This window comes from Aethalodelphis obliquidens, unplaced genomic scaffold (genome assembly GCF_003676395.1).
Source record: "Aethalodelphis obliquidens isolate GAN/ISIS:26980383/991018 unplaced genomic scaffold, ASM367639v1 scaffold113, whole genome shotgun sequence".
NCBI lineage: Eukaryota > Metazoa > Chordata > Mammalia > Artiodactyla > Delphinidae > Aethalodelphis > Aethalodelphis obliquidens.
The window spans coordinates 1,280,716-1,293,957 of NW_020838057.1; the positions used below are offsets into that span (position 1 = coordinate 1,280,716).

General features: G+C 45.7%; 2 protein-coding genes across 5 annotated transcripts in view; one reads left to right on the plus strand and one right to left on the minus strand.

The window, feature by feature from the left end:
* The first annotated feature begins 4,122 nt into the window (after window positions 1-4,122).
* LOC113615142 (uncharacterized) lies at window positions 4,123-6,028 on the plus strand. Its single transcript, XM_027097213.1, has 3 exons — window positions 4,123-4,135; window positions 4,254-4,597; window positions 5,182-6,028. Exons 1-3 carry the CDS (start codon window positions 4,123-4,125, stop codon window positions 5,668-5,670), a joined length of 846 nt encoding a protein of 281 aa, XP_026953014.1. The 3' UTR covers window positions 5,671-6,028.
* Window positions 6,029-8,780: 2,752 nt separating this feature from the next.
* LOC113615251 (zinc finger protein OZF-like) overlaps window positions 8,781-13,242 on the minus strand; it is a 60,647-nt gene continuing 56,185 nt past the window's right edge. For all 4 annotated transcript variants that reach the window (XM_027097471.1, XM_027097470.1, XM_027097473.1 and 1 more), the window contains 2 exons: window positions 12,262-12,388; window positions 8,781-10,962 (listed from right to left, as the gene is read on the minus strand). In XM_027097471.1, coding sequence (XP_026953272.1) covers window positions 9,407-10,962; window positions 12,262-12,388 — 1,683 coding nt within the window. In that variant the 3' untranslated portion in view covers window positions 8,781-9,406. The remainder of the gene's footprint in view (window positions 10,963-12,261; window positions 12,389-13,242) is intronic.

Here is a 13,242-nt window from a genome sequence, read left to right on the forward strand (position 1 = left end):
GTTGAGGGGAAGCTTTTCACCGGGTTCTACAAAGGAACCAAGTGTCCTGATGTTCATAATTCTGTGGACTGGTATCCCTCCTCACACTACAGGAGCTGGGTTTCAACCATACTTGGTAGTAAAATTCTGAGTGGGATTAATAGTCAGTGGAAGAGCATGCAGCAAATTAAATGGAGTGTGCCTCTTCTAATGTGTGTCCATAAATCTTCCAGAGACTGTGGCTGTGAGGAATCACAGACCCTCCAAAGGCTGTGTACCTCCTATAGCTGAATTCATTGTCAGCAAACAATCTAAAGGTTTTGTGAATTCTCATTGTCTTTCTGGGTTGGTCAACTCAAGTCCATTGCTGTAAAGGCAAGGAAATGAGAACAGAGAATGGAGATCCTGTTGTCCAGGGATGTGCCTTTTGTGGTCTAGCCAGTGGTCCTGTTGTCCCAGACTGCAGCGGCCTCCATTGCTTGCCCATATTTCCAGCACTGATTCAGGGCTGCCCTTCCTGAGGAAAGGGAAAAAATAGAGTGGAGTCAATATTGAGTTGTTAAACTTTATGGTTTCCAGAAAGAGGGAGAGGTCCAGATTTTTTTTATTTTGAACCATTTGTTTTAGAAACTTTATTGAGGCATAATTGACATGCAGTAACCTATACATATTTAAGGTGTATAGTTTGAAAATTTTTGCCATATGTATAAACCCATAAAACCATCAGAATCACGATAATGAACATAACCATGACTTACCTCATGCCCCTTTACAATCTCTTGTTGCCCTTCCCAAGCCTACAGGAGTCCAGTGATTTACTGCCTTCAACAATAAATTAGTTTGCATTGTCTAGAATTTTAGTTGAATTGAAGTATAAAAGTGTTTGCTCTTTTTTTTTTGATATTTTTCATACTGCCTAATTATTTTGAAATTCATCAATGTTGCTTGTATGAATAGTTCATTTTTTTACTGTTGAGTAGTATTCTTGTCTGTGGATATGCTACTATGTGTTTATCTATCCATCTGCTAATGGGCAGTTGGGTTGTTTCCAGTTTGGTGTTGTTAGAAATAAAGCTGCAATGAACATAGGCATACAGTTCTTTATATGAATATGTGTTTTAATTCTCTTGTGCCACTACTTCAGAGTATGTGAATGTTTCAATATTTAACAAACGGCCAAATTGTGATCTAAACTGGTTGGACACTTCTGTGTTCCCACCAACAGTATATGAGAGGTCCTATTCCTCCACATCCTGCCAATACTCGGTATTGTCAGTCTGTTTAATTTTAGCTGTTTTAACAGGGGTGTAATAGCATCTCACTGTGATTTTAATTGCAGTTCTCTGATGTTCATGATGTCCAGCATTTTTTTCCTGTTTATTTGCCACTTGTATATCTTCTTTAACGACTGTTACTACCAGTTGCTTATTTTGAAATGGATGTTGGCTGATGTTTCCTTTTCCATTAATAAATAAAAGACATATGTCTAACAAAGACAGGTGTTGGAACTTCACTCATTCCTCAGCAGTGATGTGTCATCTTTACTAAAAGGAAGTATTATTTTTGAATACTATCAGAATATTTTCTCAATTGTTTGTTGCTATTCTGGGAGTGTAACACTTCCAAAGTCTATATACTTTCAAGCGTTGTCTACCTTCCTAACATATTCTCCACCACTTTCGTAAGTCTAGCCATTCAAATAAACAAGGCCCATTTTGTAGAGTTTTTGTCAGTTTTTCTGGTGTATCTATGCCCATCCTGGCCAATTTCAAGTTGCCAAAAGGATGGCACTAAACATGGATTTGGGAAGAGTGTGCAGTAGAACAATATTATAATGTATTTCCACCATGCTGATGGAGTGGTCACAAATAACCTCAGGAATATATATGAGTAAAACATAGTAAAATAATTTGGAAATGACAACTCTTTTTTTAAAATTAATTAAGTAAGTAATTGGTTTTATTTATTTATTTTTGGCTGCATTGGGTCTTTGTTGGTGCACGCAGGCTTTCTCTAGTTGTGGTGAGTGGGGGCTACTCTTTGTTGCAGTGTGCAGGCTTCTCATTGCAGTGGCTTCTCTTATTGCGGAGCACAGACTCTAAGTGCTTGGGCTTCAGTAGTTGTGGCACGTGGGCTTCAGTAGTTGTGGCTCACAGGCTCTAGAGCGTAGGCACAGTAGTTGTGACGCAGGGACTTTGTTGCTCCGTGGCATGTGGGATCTTCCCAGACAAGGGCTCAAACCCATGTCCCCTGAATTGTCAGGTGGATTCTTAACCACTTCACCACCAGGGAAGCCTCAACCCCATCATTATTGATCAACTCATGGCCATTCTTGTTTCACCTGTCCTCACGCATATAACTGGGTTGTGTTACTTATAATGCCAACATCTTGTCATTCAATGCCTAATCTCCTCAGAATGTACTTCCAAAACGTAAGGACTCTTTCATAATCCTAATAACTTTCAGACAAAATTTTGAGTTGTCAAAGATATATTTTCAGGACTTTCCTGGTGGTGCAGTGGTTAAGAATTTGCCTGCTAATGCAGGGGACACGGGTTCTATCCCTGGTCTGGAAAGATCCCACATGTGGCAGAGCAACTAAGCCCATGCACCACAACTACTGAGCCTGTGCTCTAGATCCCATGAGCCATAACTACTGAGCCCGTGTGCCACAACTACTGAAGACCACGTGCCTAGAGCCCATGCTCAGCAACAAGAGATGTCATCGTAATGAGAAGCCCGTGCTCTCTGCAACTAGAGAAAGCCAGCGCACAGCAACGAAGACCCAATGCAGCCAAAAATAAATAAATACATTTTTAAATATATATATATTTTTTCAGTGTTCAGTTTCTTTTTCAATTTTCCCAAAAATATGTTTGTTCTTTAAGGCAGTCAGATCCAAAATGGATCTATATGACTTTTAGTAGATGTATCTGGGAAGTCTCAATTCACTTACAGATATCATTTCATTTTTTAAAATTCTTGGGCCATTCATTTGTTGAAGTTGCTCTGTCGTTTGCCCATCAGAATTTGCCATGTTCTGGATTTGGGGTGTGCGTGCGTGTGTGTGTGTGTGTGTGTGTGTAAGTGTTCTCTGCCCTGGGCTGTGCTGTGCACGGTCCTTCCAGCGCCCCAAGTCCGCGCTGGAAAATCACCAGCTGGAGGCTCCCAGTCAGTCAGCCTAGCGCCCTGGAGGAACGAACCTCTCCCACCTCCCCAGCTCGGACTTGCGCTCCCCCAAGAAGCTCACCCCACCCGGTTCCCCGGAGCTGACGATCTTGTCCACAAAACGTGCCCCCTCCACGCGTCTCCGGAGCCCCAGCTCAGAACGAGGCTAACGATCTGCTCAGACATCCTTGCATGCAGCTTCCGAAAATTCTGCCGGAATTTGACAGTAACACTAATATCCTCACATAGGCCGAGAAAAATAATAATAAATGCGCCGTTTCCATTTAAAAAGTTTTACAAAACAAAACCCAGCATGGAAGTCGTTTATCCTAGTCTCTTATTTTGGACACCCCCGACTTTCTGCTTCCATACGCAGTGACAATCCTAGTATTGGTCGGGCCCGGGGGCTTGGGGCGAGGGGGTGAGGGTCTGCTTCCACCGTTCGCACTGAATTAGGACTAACATCGGAAATGGGGGTCGGGGCGCATTCCTTCCAGGACCACGGCTTACCCCCTTGCAGTCATGGACCTGTTTCTTCTATACATGAGACCCAGAATTGTTCCGGCTCTCTCCCTACACTGGCAAAAAGGCGCCCCCACCAGACCCGGGGCACAAGGGTCCGCCTTGAACACGTACGAGTGTCCCGGGAGCTCTGCGCGGCCCTGTCTGCCTCGCCCTGCATCTTCTGGCGGGCTGTACCCGGGAGCGGCTCCCGCCTGTTCCTCCCCCAAATTAGGTAATGCCCAAAGGAGGTCTACGTCAGCAGGCTTCACGGACGTTCCTTGCCTTCTTGGGGGAGGTCATCCCCGAATTCGCTCAATTTGGGGGCTTCACGGGACCCTAACACCCCATTACTTAAACGCTCGTATGATAAAGGAACACAGGCAGACGGGCGGCAGGGGCTGCGAGAGAAGCGAGGGCGGCCAAGAGGGTGCAGATGTGTCCAGGCCCGCACGCCACCCCTCCGGCGCCGCGATGGTTTACCCCCGTGACGTAAGGTCTCATTCATAAACACTGTTATAAAGAGTGGAGGCGGTGCCGGGTGCTCCCCGCCTCTGGGCTGCTAGCTCCTCATTCGGGGACCCAGCCGCCGGCCTGATGGGCAGGGACCGCGCCCCGCCCCGGCCCCGCTCCAGCCGCACCCTACCACCACCCTGAATTCTTCCGGCTTCAACGCACGCCACGCTTCAACGCCCGCTACCGCCTGGCGTGCTACCACGTGGTGTCCTCCCGCTGCTGCATCGCTTTCCGGGCCGCGGACGGTTCCTCCTGCTGTCACTTCCTGGCCGAGTCCTCCGGCACTGGCTCTCCCGACCATGCGCAGGAAGGCTGGGCTCGCGGGACTCGCGGTTCGGCGTCCCTCCTTCGCCGGGGAGGGAGGCTGTCCCGGTCGGAGCATCCCGGTCCCGGGAGCCCTGGACTTGCTGGAAGCGCACGCACGCTTGTCCCGGTAAGAATGGTCCCTTTTCCGCGCCGGCTGTTTTGGAGCGCTCCGGCCCGCGCGCTGTGGCTTGTGTCCGGCGGGAGCCGAGCAAACGCGTGCCAAGCAGAGACTTGCTCACAGGACCCCGGCTCCCCGGGGAGACGGCAGAAAGTGGGCGCCCTCCCTCCGCTGGCAGCCTGGAGCAGGCAGGAGGGGCGGGGAGGAGGGGAAGCGGGCGGGTGGTAAGGCAGTTCACCGATAAAAAGCGAGTTCACTCGGGAAACTCTTGAGGGGCTCCTGCGTCAGTACAGAAGTCGAGTACATTTATAAGAACCCCCTTTCGAGCCGGTGATGCTGAGGGAATAATGGGAGCGCAGTCGCAGGATGGAGGAGAAAGGCAGTGCGCGGCAGAGTTCTTGGGAGGAAATGGGCGACCTTCCATCCAGGATGAAGGGACAGAATTCTTGGGAGGAAAGGGGTAGACCTTCCATCCAGGATGAGGGGCATATAAAAAGAAATGAGCAGTCCAAGACAGTTTCTTCTCCCTCTCACTCCACCTGTATCCAGAACCTGCTTGGTTCCCTCAGCTTTCCCCTCCTGTTTCCTTCTAGGACTTGTGCATAGACCTGGCCGGCTCCAGTGCCAACCTCATCCCAAGGGTGACTGCCATCCGGACCAGCCCAGACCTGCAGTGGCTGGTACGGCCCACTGAGGTGTTCTTGGCAGCCCCATCACACAAGATTCCCCCACCCATACGGAGTTCTTCTGGCCTGGATGGGGGTTATCCCATGAAGACCATGGCAGGAGGCAGAACTCAGGGCGTTGGCAGGAAGGGCAAGGTGGAACAGGTGAGGAGTCGGTGGTCACCTTCTCTCTGTAGGGAGGGCTGGGGTGGCAGCATTGGAGGAGATGGGGAGCACGTGGATAGAATGAGGCCACTGATGGAATTCACTACACATCCTGAACTGGCAACCCTGGCTCAAAGCCCTTTCCATCCCAAGTCAGACTCTGATAGTTCCACCCCAAGAAATAGCCTAATAGTTTATTCTTTAGTAGGTTCCTATCATGCTTGTAGACTGGGCTCTCCTTTCACTTGCTGAGGATCTTGTAAAAAAGAAAAATTTTCGTATCTGTTTTAATACTTTCGTTTGGTATGTGTATTTTCTAAACAATGTCTTTTTATGGTCATATAGTTGATTTACAATGTTGCGTTAGTTTCTGGTGTACTGAATTGCTTTGCAGTACATCTATCAAAATATGAAAAAATATGTAAAATATATACATATATTTTACAAAATTATATATGTAAAACATATTCTTTCAGATTCCTTTCCATTGCAAGTTATTACAGGATAATGAATATGGTTCACTATGCTATACAGTAAATCCTATTGTTTATCTATTTATATATAGTGGTGTGTATCTGTTAATCCCATACTCCTAACTTATATACATCTTTATCCATTCATCTATAGATGGACACTTGGGTTGGTTCCATGCCCTGGTGATTGTATATAGTGCTGCTATGAACATAGCAGTGCACTATATTTTCCAATTAGAGTTTTCTCCAGATGTATGCCCAGGAGTGGGATTGTTGGATCATATGACAGCTCTTATTTTTAGTTTTTTAAGGAACCTCCATACTGTTCTCCACAGTGGCTGCACCAATTTAATTCCCACCAACAGTGTAGAAGGCTTCCGTTTTCTCCACACCCTCTCCAGCATGTTATTTGTAGATTTCTTGATGATGGCCATTCTGACCAGTGTGACGTGGTACTTCATTGTAGTTTTCATCTGCATTTCTCTAATAATTAGTGATGTTGAGCATCTTTTCATGTGCCTGTTGGCCACCTATGTACTGCCAGGGAATTCCCATTTTGTCCATTTCTCGATTGGGTTGTTTTTTGTTGTTAATTTTATTTTTTTGTTTTTTTTAATAAATTTTATTTTTGGCTGTGTTGGGTCTTTGTTGCTAAGCACAGGCTTTCTCTAGTTGTGGCAAGCAGAGGTTACTCTTCATTGTGGTGCACAGGCTTCTCATTGCACTGGCTTCTCTTTGTTTTGGAGCATGGGCTCTAGGTGCATGGGCTTCAGAAGTTGCAGCATGCAGGCCCTACAGCACAGGCTCAGTAGTTGTAGGGCATTCATATTTGATTTGATATTAATTTCTTCTGCTTTCTCTGGATTTCTCTTTTCTTTTCCTAGTTTCTGAAGGTGGAATCTGAGTTCCTTGATTTGACACATTTTTTTCTATAAGTGTTAAATGTGGGATAAATTTTCCCTAAAGTACTGCTTAAGAAAACGCCAATAGGACTTCCCTCGTGGTCCAGTGGTTAAGAATCTGCCTGCCAATGCAGGGGACACAGGTTCAATCCCTGGTCCAGGAAGATCCCACATGTGGTGGAGCAACTAAGCACATGTGCCACAACTACTGAGCCCACACCCTGCAACTACTGAAACCCATGTGCTCTAAGGCCCACGTGCCACAACTGAGCCCATATGCTGCAACTACCAAAGCCCTCATGCCTAAAGCCTGTGTGTGCTCTGCAACAAGAAAAGCCACCACAACAAAGAGTACCCCCTGCTCGCTGCAACTAGAGAAAAGGCCACACACAGCCACAAGACCCAGCGCAGCCAAAAATAAATTTAATAAATTAATTTTAAAAAGAAAGAGAAAAGAAATCGTCAATAAAAGGAATGCTCTGGTGGTCTGGTGGTTAAGAATCCGCCTTCCAATGCAAAGGACGCAGGTCCAATTCCTGGTCAGGGAACTAAGATCCCACATGCTGCAGGGCAACTAAGCCCATGCACCTCAACTACTGAGCCCACATGCTCTGGAGCCCATGGGCCACAACTAGAGAAGCCTGTGCAACTAAGAGCCCATGCACCGCAATGAAAAGATCCTGCATGCTGCAGTGAATATCCTGCTTGCCACAACTAAGAGCCAATGTAGCCAAATAAATTAAAAACAAAAAAGAAAACCCCAATAAACTGTTCCCCACCTGGGCTGCTCCAACCCAGCCACCCTTCCAAGGCACTCACCAGGGAGTACTCTTGGTCTGGGCCTGCTCCAGAACAATAAGCAGCTGTCCTCCTTTTATTCTAACACAAATATTTTAATAATCAATCAAAGGTATAGTATTTCTAATAGCTCTTTTAAATAAATTTATTTATTTTTAATTTTGGCTGTGTTGGGTCTTCATTGCTGCAGGCAGGCTTCCTATAGTTGCAGCAAGTGGAAGTAACTCTTTGTTGTGGTGCTTGACCTGCTCACTGTGGTGGCTTCTCTTGTTGCAGAGCACGGGCTCTAGGCATGCAGGCTTCAGTAGTTGTGGAACATGGGCTCAGTAGTCGTGGCTCATGGGCTCTAGAGTGCAGGCTTAGTAGTTGTAGTACACGGGTTTAGTTGCTTCGCAGCACGTGGGATCTTCTCGGACCAGGGCAGGTGGATTCTAAGCCACTGCACCACCAGGGAAGTCCCTCTAATAACTCTTTGTAGATGTTTATAAGATCAAGAAGGATTGTTTCTATCCTTAGTTTAATATCTAACTGTAATAGCTATGAAAAATTCAGAAATTGAAAAAAATTTTTTAAAGTTTCCATTCACTATATCATTCTATGTAGAAAATACCTGGGGATGTTTAAGTCATACGAGACTTATAAACAGAAAACTAAAAAACATTGCTAACAAAAATTAATCTAAGATCTAAATAAAAGAAGCTATCATGTTTATGAATTGGGACACTCAGTATGCCTTTCTAAATTAAAGATTAAATGCAATTCCAGTCAAAATCCTAGTTGGTTTTTGGGATGTTCAAATTCACAAGTGGATTCTAAAATTCACATGGAAAGGCAAAGGACTAAGAATGGCCATAACAACTTTGAAAAAGAAAGTCCAAGGAGTACATGACCTTGATTTCAAGGCATATTAAAACAACAAATTATTCAACACATGAAAGGATTGACATAAATAAAGTAGATAAATGCAACAGAAGATAAAGTTCAGAAGTAAACATATACATATGATTGACCCTCAATGAGGATACAAAAGCAATTCAGTGGAGAAGGTATTTAAGTCAGTATCACTGCAGCAACTGGGTATCCATATTTTAAAAAGAACTTCCAAAAATGAACTAAATATGAATCATTTACATCAATAAAAAAAACTAAACTTTAAAGTTTCAGAAGGAAACATAGAAAAACTTCTGTCTTTAAATTTGGGAAACATTTTTCATTTATTGATAGAACACCAAAAGCATAAGCAGTAAAAGAATAAATGCACAAGTAAGACTCCATTAAAGCTGAAAACTTTTTCTCTGGAAAAGCTACTGAAACGAGAAGACCAATTCTGGATGAAAATAATGCCAGATATTTCCATTAGAGAACCTTAATCAATAATCCATGAAGAAATGTCAAAACTCAGTAATTAAGATGACAAATCATATAAACAGAAATTTCAAAAAACTATGAATGAAATTATCACATGAAAAACTACTCAACATCATGTCAATAGGGAAATACTAGTTAAAATCACTAGATACCACTATACAACTCTTACATCACTGAAGTTAGAAAGCCTGACCATACCAAGTGTTGATAAGAATGTAAAGAACAGGAACTCACGTTCTGGTGCTTCTGGTAAGACTGTAACAGGATACTACCAGTCTACGAAAGTTTGGCTCCACGTAAGTTAAATTTTCACTTACTCTATGACACCTACTCTATATGCTGCTAGATATTAACTCAAGTGAAGGAAAGCTTAAGTCTGGAGGGCATTTCTCCAGTGTGAACTTTCTTGTTTTTTATGAGCCTGGAGCTGCCTGCAAAGAACTACACTCAAGGTTTTCCTCTAGTATGGATTCCCTGGTGGGCAATAAGACCTCTTCTATAGACAAAGGCTTCTCCACATTCACTGCACATATAAGGCCTTTCTCCAGTGTGGATTCTCTGGTGGACAACAAGACTTCTTCTGTAGACAAAGCCTTCCCCACATTTATTGCATGTGTGAGGCCTTTCTCCAGTGTGGATTCTCTGGTGCTCAAGAAGACTTGTTTTGTAACTGAAAGGCTTGCCACATTCATTGCAATTAAAAGGCTTTTCTCCAGTGTGGACAGTTTGGTGCCGAACAAGTGAATACTTGAGCTTGAAGGCTTTCCCACACTGATTACACTCATAGGGTTTTTCTCCAGTGTGGATTCTCTGGTGCTCAACAAGTTTAATTTTGACCTTGAAAGCTTTCCCACATTCACTGCACTCATAAGGCCTTTCTGCAGTGTGAACATTCTGGTGTTTACTGAGGGCAGAGCTGCTTGTAAAGAACTTCCCACATTTACATCCATAAGCCTTTTCTCCAGTATGACTTCTCTTATGCACAACAAGACTTCCTTTGTAGACATAGGCTTTCCCACATTCACTGCACATATAAGGCTTTTCTCCGGTGTGGATTCGCTGGTGATCAAGAAGCCTTTTTTTGAAGACGAATGACTTCCCACATTTGCTACACTCATAAGGCTTTTCTTTTCTCCTCTGATGCACAAGGAGATTTTTTCTGTAAAGGAAGGGCTTCCCACATTCACTGCTCTTATGAGAATTTTCTCCAGTGTGGACTTTTTGGTGCCTAACAAGTGTATCCTTTTGAAGGAAAGCTTTCCCACATTGATTACACTCATAGGGTCTTTCTCCAGTGTGGATTCTCTGGTGCTCAACAAGTTTATATTTGTGGGCAAACACTTTCCCACAATTAGGGCACTCATGAAGCCTTTTTCCTATGTGAACCTTCCTATGGTGAGTAAGACTGGAGGTGAGTCTAAAGAACTTCCCGCAGTCACTGCACTCATAAGGTTTTTCACCAGTGTGAACTCTCAGGTGCTCCATGAATTTATACTTCTTACTGAAGGCTTTGCCACATTCGTTGCACTCATAATGCCCTTGCCCAGGGTGAGAGACCTCCCTGCTCTGCCTGCTTCTACCTGGGTGCTCTCCATCGTGGGACGGCTGGTGATGGGGAAAGCCCAAGCTTCTTAGGAATGCCTTCTCAACCTCTCCGCATGTGAACATATTGTTGGGGAAAAAGACTTTGCAGCTCGTCATAAGCAAGGCTCCATTTTCCTCGCTTCTGAGGTGTTTCTCTCCACTGGGCTGCTTCTGGTGATGTTGTAGGTGAGAAGTGAACATTTTCCCACAGGCCCCAGAAGAGGATGGTTTCAGCCCAGAATGCACTCCTTGGTGCTCAGTCAGGTACAAAACACATTTCTCTACCAGGGCACCCATATCCGAAGTAAGAGTCTTCAGGATAGATGGGTCTGGATTTGGATTCCTGTCTTGTGTCACTAGTTCTACAGAAACACATTGTTCAGAAGCAGCCTCCTCAGTACCTACTGCACACCAACACCCTGAAAGCACAAAAATGCTGATAAACTGTATGGAGACATTGGTGGTACAGGAGTCTACTACAAATTTGTGCATGACACATGTAGGTATAAGCCCATGGGTTTGTTATTAAAACAAGGGAGGAAGGGTCAAGTGGTAGAAGGGGATACTGTGCAATACTAGGGCTCTGATGGTCACAGAATAGGAAATGTCTCAAACCCGCAAGAACACAGGATACCAGGATGTCGTGCCATGCTGAGAGGAGAGGCTAGAACAACCCACTCCTCAGCCAATGGCTTTCAGCAGGACTTTCTGGTGGTGACAAGGGTCAGCTCTGTAGAATGCGTGTCTCAATCCAGGAAAATGCAATTACACCTGACTATCAGTGTTCAAAGACAATGTAAGTAAACATGTATCTCTCATGATACATTAACGATATGCATATACAATATATAAAATACATAAAATTGGAGAACAGTGCAGACAGGGGGAAAGGAGAGTTTTGGAGGACACTAAGGTGGAAAACAGGAGTCAGAAATCACAGTAGAAATGAAAAGTGGGCAAAGTGTCAAAATGGGGAGAAGTGGAAGAAAGAAATTAAGTATGAGCATGATGAGTCTTGACGCTGAAAGAGGAGAGAGCAAAGGACATTTCCCTGTAGGATTAGAACTCATCAATGATATCATGCCTTCCTACAGCTCCTGCTCACCAGGCTCAGGATGTAATTAACCCTCGTCCTATGACTAGACAGGGGCCTACCTCGTCAGGCACCCAGGGTTGCCTCCAGCTTTCAGCTCAGGCTGGGTGACTATGAGCCCTACCAGATCAAACTCCTCAGAGGAAAATAGGGCCATTAGGAGAAAGACACTGGCCCAGAGTGAACCAACCAATGACAGATTTCAGGAAAAAAAATGTATCACTAGAAGAACCTTAAGGAGTCTTGCAAAAATAATCTAGGGTTGACCACAAATGCTGACCATGTAAGTGTCTGTAATTCCTGACACAGGCAGTGCAAAAAAAGGATTAGAATGTGTGACACGGATCTTGCACACATCTGAACAGTCAACACACCTAGCAGTGGCAAAGCTAAGTGGCATCAGCTGGACAGGCTTCAAGCCTCTGAGACCAAAGGCTTCTGTGAAAGGCTTCAGAGCCTATGGTACAGGGCTGAACACACACAGGGTGGGGGAATGCAGCTCAAGTGCCAGGAAATCAGGGAAGTAAGCAATGTCCAAGGTCCAGGCTGGGACGGATGGAGTGAGCCATGCAAAAAGAAGGGCAGAGTCCCATACGGGGCAACGGTGTGGAACAGGGGTCCTTACCCAGGGAGGCTATAAGTGACAGGTTCTCCAGCATCACGTCACAGTACAGGAGTCTCTGAGCATCGTTAAGGAGACCCCACTCCTCCTGGGAGAAGGACACAGCCACATCCTCAAAGATCACATGGCCCTGTCATGAGGGGGACAAGTGAGTTCACAGCAGCCTCTGCAACCAGGACCCCAGATCATGGTCGTCTACCCCAGTGACCCAGCTCAGAGGACACACCAGGTCCTCATGTCACAGGAACCTGCTAGCATTACATCATTTAGTTAAGACAGAGAGGGAGATAAGCAGTCTCACAGATGCTTTGGGGCTGCCACACAGAACCCCAGCCACTCTCCTCAGAGTCGACTCTCCTGAGATCAAACAGACCACCCCACATACAATGACACTTGTCCTCAGCCCCCTGGAGTAAAGTGTGGGGATAAAGGCCCTGAGTCCATGCTCACACTCCCTCCCTCTCCATTGCCCAGCCCTGCAGGTTCACAACTCCCTCACGTGCCCGACCGTGAGCCCCACGCAACCACCTCAGCCTCAGACCTTCGGCACCTCACTCTGTTCCCCATGTGCCACCCAGCATGCGGTGCTTCCCCAGGCCTCTGTGGGACCCGCTGCTACAGGTGGTCCCAGCACTGTTTTCCATACCCCCACAAGGCCTTGATCCCTGTTCCCACATCAGCACCCAGACATTGTGTGGGGTCAGATGCCCGGAGCCCTAGTCCTCCACAGTGTCCCATGACTGACCCCGCAGCACTCACCCCTTCCTCTCTCTGCTCCTCTCATTCCAAGCCCCGCCCCCCACCCCCCAGCCAAGCCCAAGACGCTGTTCCAGCTGCGCTCATCTGCCCTCAGCTGTTCTGTCGTCCAGTCTCACACTCTTCAGGTTCCAACCACAGTCATCACAAAACTTTGAACCTGTGGAGGGGAAAAAATGCCCCAGGCCTTACCTCCCTGTCATCTGACCTCCATTCCTGCTTTGCTCT